The following is a 23,317-nucleotide window of genomic DNA, read 5'->3' as shown; positions in this document are numbered from 1 at the left end:
TTTGGATACTGGCAGGATGGTATTGGTTGGAAAGAATTTTCGCTTTTTTCTGGTTTTAACTACTGGAGCACTGCAAGTAAACGCAGGTCTGCAAACGAATGGAGCAGCTGGAGACAGAGAAAAGCTGGAGGATGGAACAGAGGAGGGAGCAGTTGCTACAAAGGGCTTTTTTACAGGGTTAAAGGCAGGATAGGTGCAGTGAGTGGGAACAGGGTACTGACATGCGGTAGATAGCAGGGCAGGAAGAGCTGTTGGGAATGCAGGAATAGAGCTTTGAGGAAATAGATTAGAAGCAGGACTGGGTTTTTGTAGGCTGACTGAGGCTGGGTGCAACAAGTCTGTCCATGTATGCAGTATGGGTTGAACAAAGCTGAGCTTACACAAAGCCTGTCTGACCAAAGACTGCACTGCGTTTATACAATCTCTTAGTACCTGTGGTGAACATGCAGCATAATGCTCCAAGAAGCAATCCACATCATCCTCTAATAACCATACCAGGGACTCTACCTGGTCGGCACTAAATGGCGGCAAAAATTCATCCCTGCATTCGGGGGTACCAGATGAAACCAACTCCGCACAAATCTGAATCAATGGCTGCACCTCAGAGAATTCTGTGCCCTGATCTACTAGAACATGAGCGAGCCGTATACATTCTAGCAGTTCATCCCGGGGATACTCCTTCAGAGTTTGATAAGCATACTCTCTGTCATCAAACACTTGCAGATATAAATACACAACCTCATCATGATCCATCCTTCCCAGCAACAAGCCAAGATGGCTTCCCTGTGCAGCCACTTCTGGTCAGGATTGGCCTTGGTGTAATGTCAGGGCTCCTGGGTATGACCAGAGGTGTGTGACTGACGCAGGGAAACGCAGGCTTCAGATATGTTATAAACAATATAATTTATTGACACTAACAATACAAACATAAACGCAGTGCAATACTAAAACATAACACAGTGCAAACAAACCAAACCAACCACCCACAGATAACAGTACATACAATGCAAGCGTCGTCAGGCAGGCCGGGTCAATATCAATCGGGCAAGTATGTACAGGGGGAGCAAGCGGAGAATGGTCGGGGTCACAAGCCAGGGATCAGGAGCAGGAGAATGGTCAGACAAGCCAGGGATCAGAGCAGGGTCAGCAGAGAATCAGACAGGGACAGGAACAGGGAGCAGGAACAGGATACAGGGCCCAGGAGAAACACACACCAAGGCAGAGTCTGCAGGTCTGGCCATCCCTTAAATACACCAGTGTAAGCAGTTTCAGGTGTTTTAGCTGGCTGCAAGGTTGAGTCTCTGATTGCTGGGAGCACCCGCTGGCCAGCCCTGGTACTGCAGCCCATAAGGCAGGCGAGTCCCACCATTGCTGGCCAGTCCATTCCTGACAGGAATGTTATGTGAAGGGGGCTGTGATATGTGAGGGATCTAAATCATAGCACAAACATAAGATTTGGACTTCACCTAAAAGAAACCTTTACTGACCAAACCTTATTGAATTTTAATTCAATACCTGTGACATAAAACCCAAAACCCTAAAATGGAAGAGCTACATTTTGGTCTGTTAAAGTGTAAAATTCCTTCCTATTTTTTTTAATTTTGAACTCCCGATCTTGCTGTACCTTTTCTGGCTGTTAATGTTGTTCCCATCTCTCTCAGAGGAGTAATGAACAATTCATTGAGATGAGGAAATGGGCAGCTGTTCAATAGTTCTACAACAGTTTCTTTCCTAGTGTAACAACTCGGCTCCTCCAAAATATACAGTAAAGGACAACAAATGTGCAACTGGCAGGATCACCAGGCAAATATAATATATTATAATATGATATAAAAAAATCCTACAAAAAAAAATGCAGCCACCACATCTGAAGACTAGTAAGCTGCAATATATCTAGTTTTTCTTCATGGGTTCAGGGTTTTTGCTTTCAGTTCCTGTGCTGTAGTAAATTGGTAGTTTCTTGACTATCTGCCAATAATTATTTAACCCCTGGCTAATCTAAGACTGTTGCTTTGTGTATTTGTGTTGCCTTCCTCTGGACCAGCACAGTTATTAGAAGGCTGAAATATATGGGCATGACACTGCTAACAATGCTACAACTAATGATTCCTTGCTTCTTATAATATACACAATTATTATACAATATAAACAATCTATTGTTACAAAAATTATAAAAATATATCCTCTTGATTTATAGGCAGAAACAGCTGTTCAAGAAACAAGCAGACAATGGAGCAAATAATTAATACAGATGAGAACTTTCAATAACTAATGATGAGCTTTAACCATGAAACTCATTAGAAAAATACTACACGGCCAATAAACAAGCACATAAAAGTCAGGGAAGCATGTTGAAAACATTATGTCACCCATTAAGTGATACTGGCATGTGTTCACAATTACAGCTATCTTTTGGTATCCTAGATAATTACTTACTGAAACTGTGACCAACAAGCCATGAAGCTGTCCATAAGACCTGAGGTTGCAGAAAACTTTGCTTTTTCACATTGTGGAAGTTGTGACCACTTCCTACGAGCACAGTCCTGCCATTCCAGCAAAGGGAGCTCCATCATGGATATAACCAAATCTGGGTCTATACTGTGGGAGATGATTAAATATTAGTACAGAAAGAGCTTTATAGTTTATACAAAAAGGTGAGTATGAGGAGTTCCACCTTAAATTAAAACATTGAAATACATTCAGACCTGAGCAATTCCCAAGGGTCTATGTTGACAGGCTTTTGTTCACTTCAAACGTGTTTTGCAATCCTATACAAGTCTATGGGAATGCAAAACCTGAAGTGGGTCAAAAACAGGTTAGAGGGAAGCCAACTGCAGGTCAGATGCGCCCTTTAATGAATTCTGAATGATCTCAAAATCATCTCAAACTGATGCCACTGTCCCTAACAAGTCAAATAAAACACCATGCCCCAGGAGCTCAATGCTCTCAGCACTAGTTAGTTTTGGTGTGGAGAAACAGATTACAGCACAGAATTCCACCAATTAAAGAGCTACTAGAATTTAGGATCCAAATGTGAAGGCTATCATTACTTCTTAAAATGTGAGTTGCCTGGAGAACCTAACACATTCTGAGACACTAATCTGGGACAAGCATGCAGATCAAAAAAGTCAGCGCTTCTAATCTATATATTTCCTCTAGGTCAATGATTTATGTATTGTGCTTGATAGTTAGGGAAATAGTAATTTCAGAAACAGAGTTTTGCAATGTTGTTTGCCATACTTTCCCAGTACAGGTTACAAACGTATATTATTGTGAGCCAAATTTCCGACATAACAGTTTATATTACATTTAGGAGCAATGTAATTTAATTCAGGGATAGGTAATCAAAGTACTAGGAAAACAGCAAACCTAAAAAAAATATCAGCTGGTGGAAAAAAACATCCCCTTCTTTACCGCCTTCCGGCTTGTATACTGTCTAATTGGTTACTGATTTCTACATTAAAGCAGAATTATACTCACCTCCACTTCAGTGATGTATCCATGAGCTCACTCGCCAGCAACTGACATCTTCAGATGGTCTTTTTCTGGATTTGGATTTTCATCCATCTTGATTGGCTGGGCTGGGGTGATATAACTTTCACACACGCGTGGGAGTTTATTCATTTCATGTGACATTGTACACAGAGCTGAGCATGCAGATCTTAGTGTACGTTGCGAATAAGGAGGTTGGTTGGTATATTTTGCGAGTAAAGTTCCACTTTAAAGGAGCCTTGTCATGAGAGAAATATGGAGGCTGTTATTACTAATCTCTCCTGTTGAAAATGCTACTTGACTGACTTACCCACTAGATTTAATACTTTCTGCTTCATTTACCCAGAACATTTTAAGATAAAGACGTTTGACTTTATGGATCAATTCATCAAAAAGTACTGAAGCCAGGGGGTTCTCATAACAGAAGATCATTTTCAGGAGTTTGGCCCTGACAGCCCACAGATTGCTCCAATGACAAGTGTATTTAACCACTTCAGGTCCTTTGGACATTTTAAAATAATATGTACTTGAAGTGGTTGAAACCAGCTCTTGGCTGCAGCTTCATAATCACATGTTCACTTTTATGGTAGTGAGAAAGGCCCCCAAGTCCCTCCCCACCCGTGGTGGTTCCTGGGCTTCCCCATTCCTCTGGGGAGCTGGGACTGTGGTAAATGACTGGAATAGTTAGATACAGAGGAGATCAAGGAACACCTGTTCCTTAATTTTCTCTGTAAATAATGTACCTGGAAGAGACTATGATTTTGTCACTTCCTGTTTTACAGCTATCATTCCTCAGCTACTGTAGCCGATGATGCAGCTAATCAACGACAGTCTGAGAGAGTAGGTTTTTTTTTTAGAAAACAGACTTTTGCCTGAGCTAAGTCTACAATTAGGCCCAGCATTCTAGGTAAAGAGACTGTTGGAGAACTGATTTTTGGAAGTTGATCAATCAAAGGCCTGAAAGCATCTGAATTGTCTTTTGAACGTTTGTAAATAGTTGGAAGGGAGATGAGTCCTTCAGAAGGTCAACAAGATACCCTATGACCTGGATGCCCTTTGTTCTTAGTAGGGTCACAAGGGGTGCCAGCACTTTAGTAATCATTCTGGGTGCAGAAGATAGGCCAAATGGAAGTGACAAACTGGAAATGACAAGTAGGCATTTTGGATATCTATGCATGCCAAGTATTTCATTTGTCTCAGAGAGGCAATGATTGACCTAGTGAATTCCATGTGAAATTTGAAGGAGTTTGTTTATGGATTTTAGTTCAAGGATAGGATGAACACCCTCATTGGCTTTTTACTGTAAAGGAGAATCTTTTGAACCTATCCTTTAGATGTACTGGAACAACTACTCCCTGGGACAGAGATCGTTCTGGGCACTTTAAAAAATTTTCAGGTCTATGGATAGATTTTGGCAGGATTGATACAAGAAAGTCGGGAGGGGGTAGGATTTGGAACTCTATGTACCACTTTGAAACTACTGATTGAACCCACATGTCCGGGACTACTGAGACCCAGAGATAAGATGGGGTCTATGATGTCATTGCGTCAACCAGGAAGTGCCGCCAGATTGCTGCTACTAGATGATGCTGAGGTTTAAGCCTTAAGGGGACAACTGTACCCAGTTATCGTGGTAAGCTTCTAAAGTTATGCCCTGCTATTTTGTGAGTGTATATATTTATACAGGAACCAGTGGTGAGATCTCTAGAAAGGAAAGTTACCAGGAGGATACCTGGAAATAGACCCCCTTAAAGGGGAAGGTGCAGTTGACCTATTGTTTGTAATAACAGGTCTACATGTTCAGGTGACATTACAGTATGACTGGTGGTGGGACTCACTTGTGAAATTGATGCATGCGAAAGACTAAAGAATGCGTCTTATTCACAACTTTGGAGAAGGCACAATTGAAGTAATTTAGTTGATGGGACATTTTTACATGATTTACACAACATGTTTGTGGTGTTATAGACAATAAGTTATTTTTGTTAATCTGTTGTATATAATATATGAAAGTGCATGAGATTGTTCTATTGGATATTATTGCAGTAATAAAAGGATCTTTATTGAGCACATAAATATTTAATTGTGTAGTGAACATAACACCACATAGTAAGACGCATAAAGAGGCACAGTGGTAATACGCTACAATTTTATTTGTATCTAAACCACTGCATTTTATTCCCTCCCCATACTACCGCACCTGACCCCCTTTCTCATCCCTTCCTTATCCACTGAATCTGATCTCTACCCCCCTTTCCTCACTACTACACATGACCCCCCCATCCCACACCCACCCCCTTCACCAACCCCCTCACTTAACCCCATCCCCACTCCCCCTTCTAGCCACTGTTTCTGAACCTCATCTGCTCCCCTAACCACTGCACTAAACCTTCCCAACCCTTTCCTGTCCACCCCAATATCCTCATTCTTCTCTACCCACCACACCTGACCACCTTAGTCCCAATCCCCTCCCTAACCACCACATCTGTTCTCATTTCCCAGCTATGCCCCCTAACCATTATGCCTGACATCCAACTCTCCCCTCCCCAAATCACTGTGCCTGACCCACATTCCCAAACCCTCCCCTAATCCCTACTCTCTGTACCAACCACTGCGAATGCAACACATCCCAAACCCTTCCTCTAACTACTAAGCCCCCCCCATCCACTCTCCTAAACACCCCATCTGACACCCATCACCTCCTCCAACCATTGAGTTTGTCCCCCCAATCTTAACCCCCTCTTATAACCACCATGCTAGTGCGGTGGTGGGAGGGGGGAAGACAGTGTCTCTCCTTTCAGCGCCATGGAGTGTAGCCATAGCTATCCTCCTAGAGATACATAAAACTACTAGATGTAAATAAAAGAGATAAATCCAGAGGTGGCATGCATCTTGTTTTACAAAGTGAATTCCTGGAGTTCAGCTTTAAAGAAGAATTTTATAATACAGTCAGTGACTATTTATCAACATTTATTAAGCATTCAGACCACCCCAGTGGTCAACAATAACCTCCCTTAGCATTGGTGATCAGTGGATGGAACAATTATCCCTCCCCCCTTCTCTATTGTAGGTGGTCAGTGGTTGGCTGGAAGGTACCCCTTATATTCCCTGGTAGCCTGGTGAGACACTCTGTGAAGAAACATAATTCACCACTTTCCTGTCCTACAGTCCCATAGTGACTGTGCATGCCAGAGCATGCTGACACTATTGTAACACTCTTTTCACTCTGGAAGTCACTTCCAGGAATCAGAAACAGCTCTGATTGAGATGTGAGTTGTCCAATAGGACACCATGCACCACAAAGTAGCTTGCACCCTTCTTCCCCTCTGCCACTGTCCAAATGGATGCAGGACAGAGGCTTCTTCTAACACCAGGTGCTGGAATGCAGAGAGCATTCCAGTAACCCGCATACTACTGCCACTCTGCATATTGCACCAGGGCAATCTGTAAGTGCTGGTAAACAGTGTGGAGCACATCCAAAATCTTTGCAGTTGGTGCACAGTGGATTGCATACCTCTTTGGGCCTGTGTGCACTGCACACATTATACGAGGGGGGTTCAAGTCAAACTGGGACTTTTGAGTTTATAAAATAAAAACAAACTTCAAGGAGTGGAAACTGCATTTATACTCCCTTACTACATTTATACACTTATCACAGCATTTAACTAATGCCTGGAAAGCTTCAGCATAGAAAGATTTGTCAGTACATCTGAACCATTCTAAGACAGCCTGTTTCACTTTGTCATCATTGTGTTCATCGTTCTTACAGAAAGATTTGTCTCTTGTGCAATTTTACGACAGGTTAAGTGTCGATTATCCAGGATTAGGCATTTTACGCACTGAATGTTCACAGGATTGATTGCTGTAGGCTGCGGGTTTTACGCCTTTGCTCACAAGATGCTCACCACATGCTGTTCCATGCAGAAGTTGGGGCTGTGACATCCTGGTTCCGCCCTGCCCCGTTCTCACTTGAGAGCCGTGGGCCGCACTGTCCCCTCCTCCTTCAGGGCAAAGAGGATGCCTTGGCTTTGAAGTTGCGCATGCCCAGTGGTAGTGGCTGCACCGCTGGCCTTCACAGTTTCGTGTGCCCAGTGGTAGTGGTTGCGCCGCCAGGTGATGGCTTACAGCACATTTAAGGGGCTAGCTCTGGGAGAACAGGCTGGGTCTCTCCTCAATAAGACCTACATACATTATATGATATAGGTGAGACAGAGAATATCAGCTGGAGATCTTTCCAACTGCATTATGTTGCATACCTCACCTTTGGAAAGTTTAGAATTAAATGACAAAGAATAAAATACATGCATACAGTACATACAACACTGAGTGATTATTCATGCTATTTAGAAAAAGAGCATTGTTATTTACTGACCACATGGTAGTGCTTTTTAAATTTAGCCACTTGACCTCTGGAAGATTTACCCCCTTTATGACCAGGTCATATTTTGCTATATAGCGCTGCATTACTTTAACCTCCCTAGCGGTCTGATTATGTCCATATTTCTGTGCTCAAAGCGGTACATTTTTTTGCATGGAAATATGTTCTTTTATTGTAGGCCTGTAATTTTTAGGAATAACTCACTGAAATCTGTCCAAAAAAGTCTAGTAAACATCCCGGGTATGATAAAATTTGAAACACGAAATCATAAATTATAATTTAATAAATAATCATAAAAAATAATAGTATAATAATAATACATTTAATTCAATAATATAATCAAACCAAAAACACTGAAATTTGAAATATAGCACCAAGTTCGGACATCACTGAGCAAAGCCACAAAATCGTTTTCAGTGCCTGATGACGAATTTCCCCACGAATCATTATCACTCAATTCTGCAAGTGGTTCTGATTTACTATCGCTGTTCTCTAGCTGGTCTAAAACCGATTTTGACCTAAAAGGGACGCTTTTTGGACGCCATGGACGTTTCTCAGTTTCCAGGCAGAAAGAACAGTAAAAATGCAGGCAGGGGACAGGACAAAGCTCTAGGGACAAAATGTATGTGAAATGGTTTGATACAGTATTGTTATACTATGTGATTTTAGTGTATTTAGTGAATGTCACTTTTTTTCATTTTCAAATTTCCCGCCAGTTCCGTCCCCGTACGTCCCGACGCTCGCAGGGGACAGAACCCAAATGAAAGATGCCGGCATCCGCCGGATTACATTGCCGGGGACACTGCAGGAGGGACATCGCAGGAGCGCAGGACAAGGTAAGTGAAGAACAGATGCCGGAGCAGAGTAGCATGGTATTCCCGAGTGTAGCTCGGGGTTACCGCTTTTGGTACTGAAACTTTACCCCGAGCTACACTAGGGAATGCCGTCAGGGAGGCTACCTGACAATTGCACATTCATGCCACACTGTACATTAAATTTATATTATTTGTTTGCCGTAAGCAAGGCTTTCTCTGGTGGTACGTGATCATCACTGGGTTTTTCATTTTTTGTGCTATGAAAGAGAGCACAAAAGAACAAATTTTTTTTACATTTTATGCTATAAAACATATCCAAAAAAAAATGGAAAAAATCAAATCTCTTTTAAAAACTGTCCATGTCAGTTTTGGTTTTCTGAATGGCACCCTTGTCGAGTGAGAGACCTCCTACAGTGCCTTGAAAAAGTATTCATACCCCTTGAAATTTTCCACATTTTCTTATGTTACAACCAAAAACATTGTAACATAAGAAGGGCTGCACCGAAATTTCAGTTCCCAAAACGTATCAAAATGCCCCTATTGGACTTTGGCCGATATGAAAATAAACACCAGTACAGGTGCCGAAAATAACTCCGCTCACTGCCGCCACTCAGTGGTTCTCAGCCTTACTTGAGAAACCATTGAACGATCCTGGCGCTGGGCATAGAGATCAGTGAAGGAAAGATGGCCTCGACTCTTCTCTATGCCCTTGGAGGACTGGAGCAACATCACTTCCGGTTCCAGCGCCTTGTAAAGACGGCCATTTTTTTTTAACGCACTAGATCAATGCTTTACATTGTAGAGGAGAGATGTGAACCCATATCTCTCCATAAAGAGGACCTGTCACTACTTATTTCTATCACAAGGGATGCATGCATTCCTTGTGATAGGAATAAAAGTGATTTTGAAATTTTTTTTGTAAAGGGACAGTGTAGAATTGTTTTTTTTAAAATAAAGTTTAAAGTGCCCCCATCCCCCTGCGTAGTGGTGAATGCATACGTAGGCCACGCCCACATATGTAAACGGTGTTCAAACCACACGTGAGGTATCGCCACAAATGTCAGAACAGGAGCAACAATTATAGTGCTAGACCTCCTCTATAACTTTACAAATTTCTACAGGTTACCAGTTTAAAGTGTCACCCATTGAGATTTTTAAGCACCATAGTTTCACACCATTCACAAGCGTGCGCAATTTTAAAGAATGACATGCTGGGTATCTATTTACTCGGCATATCATCTTCATAGTTTACAAAAAAATTGGGGTATACATTGTGGATTTTTTTTTTTAAATCATTAAAGTGTATTTTTTTTCCCAAAAAATTGTGTCTGAAAAATATATTAATTTTTAAAAACTGTCTATTTCGGTTTTTGGCCAAGTGCATCCTGAATTTTTGGTTTCAGCAGCAGAATTTTCATTTTGGTGCACCACTAGTATTTTATTGGGATTTTATGTAATAGACCAACACAAAGTGGCACAGAAGTGGAAGGAAAATGATAAATGGTTTTCAAATTTTTTTACAAATAAATATCTGAAAAGTGTGGCGTGCATTTGTATTCAGCCTCCCTGAGTCAATACTTTGTAGAACCACCTTTCGCTGCGATTGCAGCTGCAAGTCTTTTTGGGATGTCTCTACCAGTTTTGCACATCTAGAGAGTGACATTTTTGCCTATTCTACTTTGCAAAATAGCTCAAGCTCTGTCAGATTGGATGGAGAACTGTGAACAGCAATTTTTAAGTCTTGCCACAGAGTCTCAATTGGATTTAGGTCTGGACTTTGACTGGGTCCTTCTAATACATTAATATGCTTTGATCTAAACCATTACATTGTAGGTCTGGCTGTATGTCTAGGGTTGTTGTCCTGCTGGATAGTTAACCTCTGCCCCAGTCTCAAGTCTTCTGCAGACTCTAACAGGTTTTCTTCTAAGATTGCCCTGTATTTGGCTCCATCCATCTTCCCATCAACTCTGTCCAGCTTCCCTGTCCCTGCTGAAGAAAAGCATCCCCGCATGATGCTGCCACCACCATGTTTCATGATGGGGATAGTGTGTTCAGGGTGATGTGCAGTGTTAGTTTTCCGCCACACATAGCGCTTTGCTTTTAGGCCAAAAAGTTCAATTTTGGTCTCATCTGACCAGAGCACCTTCTTCCACATGTTTGCTGTGTACCCCACATTGCTTCTCGCAAATTGCAAGCGGGACTTCTTATGGCTTTCAACAAAGCCTTTCTTCTTGCCACTCTTACATAAAGGCCAGATTTGTGAAGTGCATGACTAATAGTTGTCCTGTGGACAGATTCTCCCACTTGAGCTGTGGATCTCTGCAGCTCCTCCAGAGTTACCATGGGCTTTTTGGCTGCTTCTCTGATTAATGCTCTCCTTGCCCGGCCTGTCAGTTTAGGTGGACAGCCATGTCTTGGTAGGTTTGCAATTGTACCATACTTTTACAATTTTCGGATGATGGATTGAACAGTGCTCAGTGAAATGTTCAAAACGTGGGATTTTTTTTATAGCCTAACCCTGCTTTAAACTTCTCCACAACTTTATCGCTGACCTGTCTGGTGTGTTCCTTATCCTTTACGATGCTGTTTGTTCACTAATGTTCTCTAACAAACCTCTGAGGGCTTCACAGAACAGCTATATTTATAATGAGGTTAAATTGTACACAGGTGGACTGTATTTAAAATAAGGTGACATCTGAAGGCAAGTGGTTCCACTAGATTTTAGTTGGGGGTATCAAAATAAAGGGGATTGAATACAAATGCATGCCACACTTTTCAGATATTTATTTGTAAAAAATTTTGAAAACTATCATTTTCCTTCCACTTCATAATTATGTGTCATTTGTGTTGGTCTATCACATAAAATCCCAATAAAATACATTTACGTTTTTGGTTGTAACATGACAAAATGTGGAAAATTTCAAGGGGTATGAATACTTCTTCAAGGCACTGTATATTTATTAAGCAGCAAGGCAGTTGCTCGGCATGGGACCCGGGAACTAGTGCCCATCCAACTTCTCCAAGAATCCCACAGGCATGTGTTAAGGCTCTAGTAAAAATAGGGAGACCTATGTAAGCTACAGGACTAAGGACTGTCTCCATGAACCATGTAAAAAATCACTAAGTATTAAAGTAGTCAATTGGTAGCAAGGGAAGAGAGCTGCTTGCTTCCCATATTAGGAAGTACCAGGTAGCTGTTATTGCTCCTGGTGGTTAAATTTGGGAGGTAGGCAAATAAAAGGAAAAGTGAGTATATGCAGCTGGATAGGGCGGCAAATAAATGAAGCTGCTGCTCAGCATTGGCAAAAGGCAGGTCATGTTAAGTAGAACTCCAGTGAAAAGTTTTCCAATTTTAGATATAGAAGTAGAACTGGAATAATAATAACACTGACACACGGTGGCTTTCCCCGTGCTAATTAGTCATCTCTTTACTGGCAACTGCAAAGAAACTAAGATCACTAATGTTAACTGAGGAACTAACAAGCTTTCAATTACGCTATTTTAGTGTACTGTACTGTTGAGGAGATGCTTAAGAGCATGTCATTATCTACACTAGATATACTTCACGTCAAATCAAGATGCTGCCCTCAATTTTAATAACTAAGCACCTACCTCTGCCACTCGGCACTTGCAAATTTTCTCCTATACAAGCAAATGCTTTTCACATAATTTTTTTAAGGGAAGTGAGGGAAGTGGGGAGTGAGGACCGTTGATAGCTAGCACAGCTGATGCTTCCATTGGGTGCTACAGTGAAAAATGCTAGTTCCGGGGCAGAACATTTAACGCATATAATGCACGAAGGTACAAAACCTTCAACCTTTACAACCACTTTAAGGCCTGATGTACACAGGAAAAATGCTTTGAGGCCTCTAAAGGTATCTAATGCTTTTACAAGCGTTTAGACACCTTTACAAGCGTCAAGCACTTGGGCGTTAATTTCATTGGCAAGAATGATAATTTATTCTAGCCACTGAAATGAATTAATGCTCAAGCACTAAATGCTACTAGCGTTTAAACTCATTTAGCCGCGTCGTTTTTTCTGTCAAAACACTGCTGCTCCTGGATACACTGGCCCTGTTTTTTTTTGTTCCTACTGATGAACGCTACTGCTACTAAAAGTCTATGTGTGTGTGGACACATAGGTTAACATAGAGGGCCCTTTAGAAGCAGTAAAAAAAAACAAAAAAAAAAAAAACTGCCTGACACCCCTAAAAGTGGCTGCAAAAATGCCCTGTGTGCATGAGGCCTAAGCCCTAAATAATGTAATTAATGAGCCACTTAATTATGAAATGCATCGTGTATGTGTTCAAAATCTATCTTCACTTTCCAATGGCCTGTATCTACTCATCATTCTGTATGGGGGTCTCTGGGTATTGTTAAATTTGTTCTCCCAGCTGTGCCAGGTAGCAGCCACCCTAATAGTTTATCTATTGTCTAGTACCCCTCCATTTTCCTCCAATGGATACATTCAATTACATATCATTGATATCATATTCATTCATATGTGTGTGGCTCCTGATGACATCACCCACAGCTTGTATAGCGGGCAGACATAAATACAGGGTCCTGGTACCCTGGAAAATTTGCACCTTGCAGTGCACATTGGGAGTTCCATCTTCTAAGAAAGCAATTCTCGTTTTAAAGACATGTATAATATACAATTGTAACTTTTCCCCCCTTTAGAGCTAGGTTCTGAAGTCTGTACCAGACTCTGGGTGTGATAAATCACATCAGGTCATTCTTATGTGCTGTATGAGTACCTCTTTCAAGTGGATCTTGTATTTTTTTTAAAAATTGTTTAAAATTGTCTTGTCTGCAATGCCCATTTGCAGGACTCAAAATTTCAAGTCCTGAGTTACTACCCAGGACTTAAGAGTTACTCAACACCAGTTGTCCCACCCATCCCTTAATGTCATCCCTAAACAAGCACTCGTAAATTATCACATGACATGGCACTATTACATTTTGAATGAAGGAAGGGAAGAAAGGAAATGGAAGGAAAGAAGAGAGGGAAGGAGGGGTGGAAGGAAGAAAGGGAAGGAGGGGTGGAAGGAAGAAAGGGAAGGAGGGGTGGAAGGAAGGGAGGGAAGGAGGGGTAGAATGGAAGTAGGGGTGGAAGCAAGAAAGAAAGAAGAGGTGGGAAGGAAGGGTGGAAGAAGAAAGGAAGGGAGGAGTGTAAGGAAGGCAGGGAGGTAAAGGTGGAAGTAAGGAAGGGAGGGGTGGAAGGATGGGAGGTGGTGAAATGAAGGAAGGTTGGGGTGGAAGGAAAGAAGGAAGGGAAGAGAGGAAGGGGTGGAAGGAAGGGAAGAGATGAAGGGGTGGAAGGAAGGGAAGGGGTGGACGGAAGGGAAGGGGTGGAAGGAAGGGAGGGTGGGAAGGAAGGAACGAAGGAAGGGAAGTTTGGATGGAAGGGACGAAGTGAGAGGTGGAAGGGAGGGGTGGGTGGAAGAAAGAGAGGGGTGGAAGGAAGGGAGGGGTGGGTGGATGGAAGGAAGGAAGGGAGGGAGGAGTGGAAGGGAGAGGTGGAAGGGAAGGGAGGGGTGGAAGGGAAGGGAGGGGTGGAATCAATAAAAAATGAAGGGGTGGGAAGGAAGGGTGGAAGGAGGGGTAGAAGGAAGGAAGGGAGGGGTGGAAGGAAGGCAGGGAGGGGTGGAACGAAGGAAGATTGGGGTGGAAGGAAAGAAGGCAGGGAGGGAGGGGTGGAAGGAATGGAGGGAGGAAGGAATGAAGGGAAGGGAGGGAGGGAGGAAGGAATGAAGGGAAGGGCGGATGGAAGGGACAAAGGGAGAAGTGGAAGGGAGGGGTGGAAGGAAGGGAGGTCAGACTCACATGCAGAGCAGATCCAGCCTCTCTCCCCTCTTCTCCTATTGGTGCAGAGGATTGGGGTGAGGGGCTGGGCACTGAGGAGCACACAGTGAGGGGGTGGGGGCCCAGAAAGAAATGGAATGTTCGGTGCAGCAGTGGGGGCAGTGACAAACAGCGATCTCCTGCATGTCTTTCAGTGAAACAGCTTGAAGCCGCTCTTCTCCACTCCCTCTCTTGGCTTTCAGCTGCTTCATAGAAAGCCATACAGGAGATAGCTGCTTGTCACTGCCCCCACCGCCACCCCTCTCACATACCCCTAGTCCCGGCACTGCTTGCCCCCACCATATTTCCACTCGCCCAATGCGAGCGGGCTAGTGGAAATTTTGAGGGCCATTTGGTTGAAGGGCTATAGGAAGACATACATTCATTATTATTATACAGTATTTATATAGCGCCAACAGTTTGCTCAGCGCTTTACAATATAATGGGAGACAGTACACAAGACAGCATAGTGACAATTTTGTAAAATGAGTTCTCTACCCAAGATAGAATTGACATGATGTCCCCCACTGATGTAATGGAGTTATTCTCATGCCATTTTTAAGCTTTGTTTCAGCTACCAAAACATAAATAAATGACAGAACACCACTATAAGCAACAGTGTAGTAAGTATAATACTGCTATAAGGACACCACATATGAGGTAAACCTCAGACATGAAATCTGAACAAAGCATATCCCTCTATAGTAAGTCTAAATCCAAAGCACTAAGGGCTCATTTATACTTGCTTCAAATTCAACACACATTAAACCGCCCACCGCTTCAACACGCTTTTTTGAGGCGTTTTTGATGCTTCAGTGATGTTTTTTTGAAGCTTTAGTACCTTTACACGCGGGTGTCATAATTTACTGATGTTTACTCAGGAACTTGTGAGGCCCATGTGCAAGGGGACAAAATATGTGTTAAGACCTAAATATTGTATATAGGCGAGTAAAGGTCTGTAAGCGTATAGGAGAGTAAAATTCTTCTTCAGGTTGGTTTACATCTATGCAGATTGCGGATTGTGCAATTTCACAGTGCATTTTTAATGCTTTTCTTTTTACCAATATGAAAGTACTGACTTTGATGCCATGTGAGTTCAACTTTGATACAACTTTGGATGGGTGCAACTTTGCTTTTTATTTTGCTAATAGAAAAGTATAATAGTTCTGTTCATGTAGTGCAACTTTGATGTGACTTTACACTCTCTGGCACTCAAGTAGCATCAAAGTAGTGTTAGTCCTTAACCCCAACATTTCGTTTTTAAATTGTATTTATTTAATTTTTCTGGTACAAAAAAGAACATCTAATACATAAAAAATAAGAAGGAAATACAAATCACAAGTACATCACCAATACACAAGTTCCCTTTGCAACACATTTTCCCATTCCCCACCCTTCATTCCGCCCTCCCACCCTCCACATACCCCAGTCCACATCCTCTTACTTCCGGTCTATCCTCTCTCATGATTTTCTATCCATATCTATACCCCTCCATCCTACATCCATTCTTTCTCTCGGGATCTCCGTAAGACTTTCTCTAATGTTTTCCACCTAGACTCCAACTAATTCCAGATATTTTTTAGATATTTTAAAATTTAAGCAACTACTCCACATTTTCCTAAATTTATCTATTTTGTCCGTTTCAGTATGATATAACTCCTCCATCCTATAAATATTTTCCACTCTGTTTATCCAATCATTTATTCTTGGTGGCTCTGGGACTTGCCAAAACTTGGGAATCAAGCCCTTAGCCACACTGATTAAATTCTATAGTACCCTATTCCTAAACAAGTTTATTGAAGGCTCGAGTTTATAAAACAGACATCCATGGATCTCTCTGTACCGTAATTCCACATATTTCCTGGATAAGTTGTATTATTCCCTTCCAATAGTCTTGTATATTCGAGCAGTCCCAGCATGTGTCCCATTTTTCCCTTTCCCCCACAACCTCTCCAACACAACAGTGAAACATTCACTTGTTTATGTACCTTACTCGGTATAATATACCATCTCGCCAGACATCTATAATTAATTTCGACTGTACTCATATTCATCACCCCAACTGTTAATTTGAATATTTTATTCCTTTGCTGTTCAGTTAGTTCTATGCCAAGTTCCTGTTCCCATTTTCCCAAGAACCGAGGAGGATTGGTACTCTCCATGTCCAAAAGAATCCTATAGATCCTAGAGGTAATTTGTCTAGGAACTGTAGTTAAGTTTACCAGTTTTTCAAATGGATACAGATCCTCCTCAGTCCTCAATGGTTGTGGGAGCATTGAAACAAAGTGACTTAATTGACAATACCGCCACTCTAATGTGAAAAATAAATCATCTTTCTTCTTTAAATCTAAAAAAGTGTGCAATTTCCCTTTGTTCAATATATCCTTCAAACTTGCATTTTTATCTTTAAGCCATTTCCCAGAACTGTTCTCCTTCCCTGGGGTGAAATACTCCAATCCCCCCCAGGGGAGTCATAAGCGAGTTATATTTCCATCCTTTTTGCTTATACAACCTATCCCAACCATGTAAAACTATCTTTGTTAGTGAGCTGATATTCACATCTAATGTGTGAAATTTATGTGGTACCCACACCATCTTCCCTAACTGTGCCCTACTCAAAATCCCTTCCATGTTCACCCAACCTTTCCCTTGTGCATTAAATGTCCATTCTATTATACATGATAGTATCACCGTTAGATAGTATTTCTTCATATTGGGACATACCCAGGCCCCCATTCCCTTTTGCCCTACACAATACCTCTCTGCCAATCCCTCCACTGGCTTCCCATTGCCCAATGAATAAAATTCAAAACATTAACAATAACATATAAAGCCATTTGTAACTCTGCCCCAAATTACATCACCAATCTTGTCTTCAAATATATAACTCAAACCATCCTCTCCGCTCCTCGCATGACCTCCTGATCTCTAGCTCCCATGTCTCCTCCTCCCATGCTCATTTCCAGGACGTCTCCAGAGCCTCCCCCATCCTGTGGAACGCTCTACCCCAATCTATCCGACTATCGCCTACTCTGCCCACTTTTAAGTGATCTCTTCAGGGAAGCCTATCCCGCCTTCAGCAAATAACGGAATCTTCTATTCCTTGTATCAGTTAATTCCCCACAGTTATTACCTTTTGTACCACCAGCCCCTCCCTCTTAGAATGTAAGCTCCAAGGAGCAGGGCTCTCCTATCCCTCTTGTATTGAACTGTATCGTTGCTGTATTGTCTCCCTTTATATTGTAAAGCGCTGAGCAAACTGTTGGCGCTATATAAATTCAGTATAATAATAATAATCAAAGTCAACAAAACAAAAAATAAAAAAAAACATCACTTGTGTTTTTGATGCGGGTCCATTGAAGTCTATTACACACAAAATGCAATCTGCTGTGGAAAAAAAAGTACCTGACCCTTTCCAGAAAACGCACTGGCTCAAAGCACACAAATGTGAGCTAGATCCATAGTCATGTTAAATGGACTGTAGTGCATTTCTGCAAAGTGGAAAACGTACTGAATTCCACATAAGTGTGAACCTAGGGTCATTGCCAGTATTGTAATATACTCATTTATACTCGTGTAAACAAGTAAACACACAAGTAGATTACTGCACTCAAATGAAAAAGTGTCTGTTTTTGTTTTACTGCTCTGTGCTCAACGCTGTATTACTGATCTTTACTCAGCTGTGTGCAATGTCTCATAGACAACAATGCATCTCATTTCAGATCAGTAAAAAAACAAATTTTGTACTCCCATTTGCCTTAAGGATGCTTGGCAAATGCCTTGTGTGTATTAACCACTTCAAGTCCGGAAACTTTCACCCCCTTCCTGTCCAGGCCAATTTTCAGCTTTCAGTATTATTACACTTTGAATGACAATTGTGCGGTCATGCAACACTCTACCCATATGAATTTTTTAGCATTTTTTGAGACAGATAAAACTTTATTTTGGTGGTATTTATTCACCACTGGGATTTTTATTTTTTTGCTATATAAATGAAAAAGTCCAAATATCTTGAAAGTAAAAAAAAAGTGTTTTTCTTATAAACTTTTGCAAATAAATAATCTGTCTTCAGAAATCTTGGCCAAAATATATTCGGCTATCTTTTTAGTAAAAAAAAATAAACCAAATTAGTTTATAACCAAAAATTATAATTTTTCTAAATTTTGTTTTAAATTTTTATTTTATTTTTGGTGGCGATCAAAGACTTATAGGGGAAGTGCGGTGGGCATTCTGACACAGGAGAGAACTGACTTGGCATCACTGACATCCCCAGTGACACCAATACAGCGATCAGTGCTAATAAAAGCACTGATACTGTACTAATTGCACTGGTCAGGAGGGGTTAACATGTGGATCAAATGGTTAACTGTGCTGTGTGTGTGCTTTACGATGTAAGCACACTGCTTTGTATGGCTCTGCTATGCAGAGCCATACAAAGCAGTATGCAGGAGCTGACAGTGGAGAGATCTGTGTTGTTTATACAGAGGTCTCTCCTCCATTGGTAATACTCAGAGATCACCAGGGAATCACCGGCTGGGACATGGTGACTGACAGCTGAGGCCGCGAAAGGCGGACTGTGCCTTCTACCCAAAACTGCAAAATCATGTATATATATACAGTTGCAAGAAAAAGTATGTGAACCCCTTGGGATTACGTGGAGTTTTGCATGAATTGGGCATAAAATGTGCTCTGAACGTCATCTAAGTCACAACAATAGAAGAACACAGTCTGCTGAACATAATACTACACAAACATTAGATGTTGCCATGGTTTAATTGCACATAACATGTAAACATTCACAGTGCAGGGAGGAAAACGTATGTGAGGCCCTAGCTTAATGACTTCTCCCAGAGCTAATTGGAGCCAGGAGTGAGCCAACCTTGACTCCAATCAGTGTGATGATATTGGATGTGTTGCTGACAGCTGTCCTGTGCTTAAAAAACACACACCTGTTTTGGGTTTACTGGTTTCAAGAAACACGGTCTGATGTGAACCATGCCTCGCAGAAAAGAGCTCTCAGAAGAGCTACGATCAAGAATTGTTGACTTGCATGAAGCTGGAAAGGGTTACAAAAGTATCTCCAAAAGCCTTGATGTTCATGTGTCCACGGTAAGACAGACTGTCTACAAATAGAGAAAGTTTAGCACTGTTGCTACTCTCCCTAGCCGTGGTCGTCCTGTAAAAATGACTGCAAGAGCACAGCGCAGAATGCTGCATGAGGTAAAGAAGAATCCCAGAGTATCAGCTAAAGACCTACAGAAATCTCTGGCACATGCTAACATTTTTGTTGACACATCTACAATAAGGAAAACATTAAACAAGAATGGAGTACATGGGAGGACACCACGGAGGAAGCCATTGCTGTCCAAAAAGAATATTGCAGCACGTTTGAAGTTTGCAAAAGAGCACCTGGATGTTCCACAGCACTACTGGCAAAATATACTGTGGACAGATGAAACCAAGATTGAGTTGTTTGGGAAGAACACACAACACTATGTGTGGAGAAAAAAAGGCACAGCACACCAACATCAAAACCTCATCCCCACTGTAAAACATGGCCGAGGGAGCATCATGGTTTGGGGCTGCTTTGCTGCCTCAGGGCCTGGACGGATTGTTGTCATTGATGGGAAAATTAATTCCAGAGTTTATCAAGACATTTTGCCGGAAAACGTACGACCATCTGTCTGCCAACTGAAGCTCCGCAGAGGATGGGTGATGCAACAGGACAATAACCCAAAGCATACAAGTAATTCAACAAAACAATGGCTGCAACAGCACAGAATACACCTTCTGGAGTGGCCCAGTCAGAGTCCTGACCTCAACCCGATTGAAATGCTGTGGCATGACCTTAAGAGAGCGATTCACACCAGACATCCCAAGAATATTGCTACACTGAAACAGTTTTGTGAAGAGGAGTGGTCCAAAATTACTCCAGATCGTTGTGCAGGTCTGATCTGCAACTACAGGAAACGTTTGGTTGAGGTTATTGCTGCCAAAGGAGGGTCAGCCAGTTATTAAGTCCAAAGGTTCACATACTTTTTCCTCCCTGCACTGCGAATGTTTACATGTTATGTGCAATTAAACCATGGCAACATCTAATGTTTGTGTAGTATTATGTTCAGAAGACTGTGTTCTTCTATTGTTGTGACTTAGATGACTTTCAGAGCACATTTTATGCCCAATTCATGCAAAACTCCACGTAATCCCAAGGGGTTCACATACTTTTTCTTGCAACTGTATGCGATTTTGTGCACCCGTGCCAATCCCATGCCAAGTCGCACTCTATTGTCCACAATTACAGCAGTCATATCGGTGCGGTTCCGACTTGGTCGGAGTCACAACAATTTCTAAAGTAGTGCATGTACTACTTTTGGTACGATTTGCATAGACATCTGTGTCAGATGTCTTGCAAATCGCACCTCAAATCAGCATGACATCCGACTCTGAAATCGTGTGACTTCACTGTAAATCGCACGATTTCAAAGTCAGGATCGGTGTGACCGGGGTGTAAGTGTCATTTCTGTCTGCTGCCCCGTTTCTCTACTATCATAGTTGATTGAGGTCTTGTTTGACTGAAACGCATTAGTGTTGCTGGTCTCCTGGAACTTTTTATACTCTGCATCTACAATACGGTTTGTACAGTTTCATTCTCACCTTGTTGCTGACCCTACGTGATTGATATATGCAGGGTGGGAATGACCTGTGTTGCAGCTCCATGGAGCTAAATGTGGTAGTTCAGTTAGCGAAGAGTTTGGAGGGCACACAAGCTCATCTCTATACTCACACCTTCTGAACTAAAAAAAAAAAAGGTACAGAATGCTGCCCTCTTTTTCAGCGCATGCCATAACAAGGCTGTATACATTGAGGTCATATCTATGTACTGGAAATAGCTTGACTGTGCAGCCCCACTCCTGGTAACCCCGCTGTCACCAGAACAGGAGATCTTTTCCAATAGCAACACAGGATCCAGTGATATCCCTCTACAAGGGTGGTCCCCTCACTTTGGAGAGATTTCCTGTTGTCACGCTGGGAACAGGAAGTAAAGGGAAATCTCCCCAAAGGGACAAACACAAAAAAACCAAGAATGAGTTTAAGCCTGCCATCCTCCATTCAGATCTAAAGGTTCTGCCTGTACATTTCCAACCCAGGAAAGACTAATTGTTAACTGTTGAGCAACTGATTCTTAACCCAGACCTATTATTTCCTGACCACCCCCAGTGCCCCTGCCAGTGCCTGACCCATACCCGAACCTCATTCATGGGCACTGACACATTATACTCACTTCTCTGCCTGTCGCTTGTAGTTGGAGTCACGTGGATAAACATTTCCCCTCCCACGCTGCGATGCTCCAATAAGCACATAGTATCACATGCCGGTGGGCTTATTCCGCTGCCGCCATCATTGCTGAGGGCAACTAGCTACAGGGCTGTGGGGCCGCTCTGTGCGCAACAAGACGCTTGGTTACGGATATTGCCAAGACTAAAGATGGCCGTCAGGAAACCCAGGCTTTGCCGCTGCGTCACTTCACTGTATGGTCCAACGTGACCAGATGTGGGATTTGGCGCCAGACAGTTCAGGGTTAGCTTGGCGCGCTGAGAGCGGTGCTGTATAGACAAGTGTCAGCTTCTTCCTCCTCTCACATACACAGCCGGTATGGCATTACCTAAGCTCAGCGAGGGCTCCATTGCGGTGAGTGCAAGAAGATCTGTCCAGACAAGTCTGTGGGGGCTCTGACACTGGGGGAGGGGAGTGTGGCTGGCCTTTGTGCGAAGGGTGATGTCCTCTGGGACTTGTAGTTCGCCAGCTGGACAGTCTCCTAGGTTGCATTAATCCAGTGTGCTACCACTGGGGTTATGTATCCAAAAGTAAACATTTATTATATTGCAGCTTAAACATTTTTAGGTGTGATGGCGGCATTCGGTTTTTTTTTTTTAAGTTTTATTTTAACCCGCTGATCCTGCCAGTAAGTCTGTTTTTTCTTGAACAAGCTGTCCTGCAGATGTAGTAGTAAGGACTTATGTATACGGGGTGTTTGGAAAACTCTTCTGACTGATGGAAACTGCTGGAAAACGTAGGTTAAGAAACGTCAGTTTAGCCGTGTTTGCATACTGCATTTAAGTGCGTTTGTGTTTAGAAGCATTTTTTTTAAAGAGAACATAAGGAAACCTTCCAAAATGCCCAGAATGCACTGAAAACAGTAAAAAAGTAACTATTTCAGACATTTTGTGAGAAATAGAGAGAGCAGAAGCAGAGAGAGCAGTATGTGTTGAGATGACCTGTCTTTTCTGGTTGTATTCACTATGGATCCCATCATGAGTATAATGCAGCATGTTCTACCATTTGTTCCTTCACACGAAACCTGGAACTGACTGTGCTGGTGTACCGGGTCCATTTGAATACATGGAAAATGCTTTGCATGCATTTCTGATGATGAAAACAGGCTCTGGACATGGAACAGTTAAAAAACACTTCTAAACGCTAACGCTTATAAACGCAGTTAGCTGCGTTTACAAGCATTTAGCGTTTGAAACACTGATAAAATCTACTCCTGAACGCAAGTTTAGTGTGTTCAAAAAAATGACTGTAAACTCACTGTCTGTAAAGGACGGTGTACATGGACACAGAGGAAAACATTAGGGAGAGTTCAGGGGCTGCTGAAAAAAACTCAGAGCAGCTTCTGAACGTCAGTTTATCAGTTGCAGTGTACATGAGCCCTTATGCTGGTACAGGAATGCATGTAAATTGTGTTCATTCCCGCACCAGCTGGTAAAACATGCCGCACTGT

General features: G+C 42.2%; 2 protein-coding genes across 2 annotated transcripts in view; one reads left to right on the top strand and one right to left on the bottom strand.

The window, feature by feature from the left end:
* Positions 1-21,942, bottom strand: part of SMYD4 (SET and MYND domain containing 4) — a 91,356-nt gene extending 69,414 nt beyond the window's left edge. The window contains exons 1-2 of the mRNA XM_089657713.1: positions 21,815-21,942; positions 2,437-2,598 (exon numbers count right to left, since the gene is read on the bottom strand). Coding sequence (XP_089513839.1) covers positions 2,437-2,573 — 137 coding nt within the window. The 5' untranslated portion in view covers positions 2,574-2,598; positions 21,815-21,942. The remainder of the gene's footprint in view (positions 1-2,436; positions 2,599-21,814) is intronic.
* A 112-nt stretch (positions 21,943-22,054) lies between these two features.
* Positions 22,055-23,317, top strand: part of RPA1 (replication protein A1) — a 115,918-nt gene continuing 114,655 nt past the window's right edge. The window contains exon 1 of the mRNA XM_089657719.1: positions 22,055-22,221. Coding sequence (XP_089513845.1) covers positions 22,186-22,221 — 36 coding nt within the window. The 5' untranslated portion in view covers positions 22,055-22,185. The remainder of the gene's footprint in view (positions 22,222-23,317) is intronic.

The sequence above is a fragment of the Staurois parvus genome, unplaced genomic scaffold (genome assembly GCF_062004578.1).
Source record: "Staurois parvus isolate SC_StPar_1 unplaced genomic scaffold, SC_StPar_1.0 ptg000029l, whole genome shotgun sequence".
Classification (NCBI taxonomy): Eukaryota; Metazoa; Chordata; class Amphibia; order Anura; family Ranidae; genus Staurois; species Staurois parvus.
Note: the sequence above shows the minus strand (reverse complement) of the source record. Positions and strands in the feature narration are given on the sequence as shown.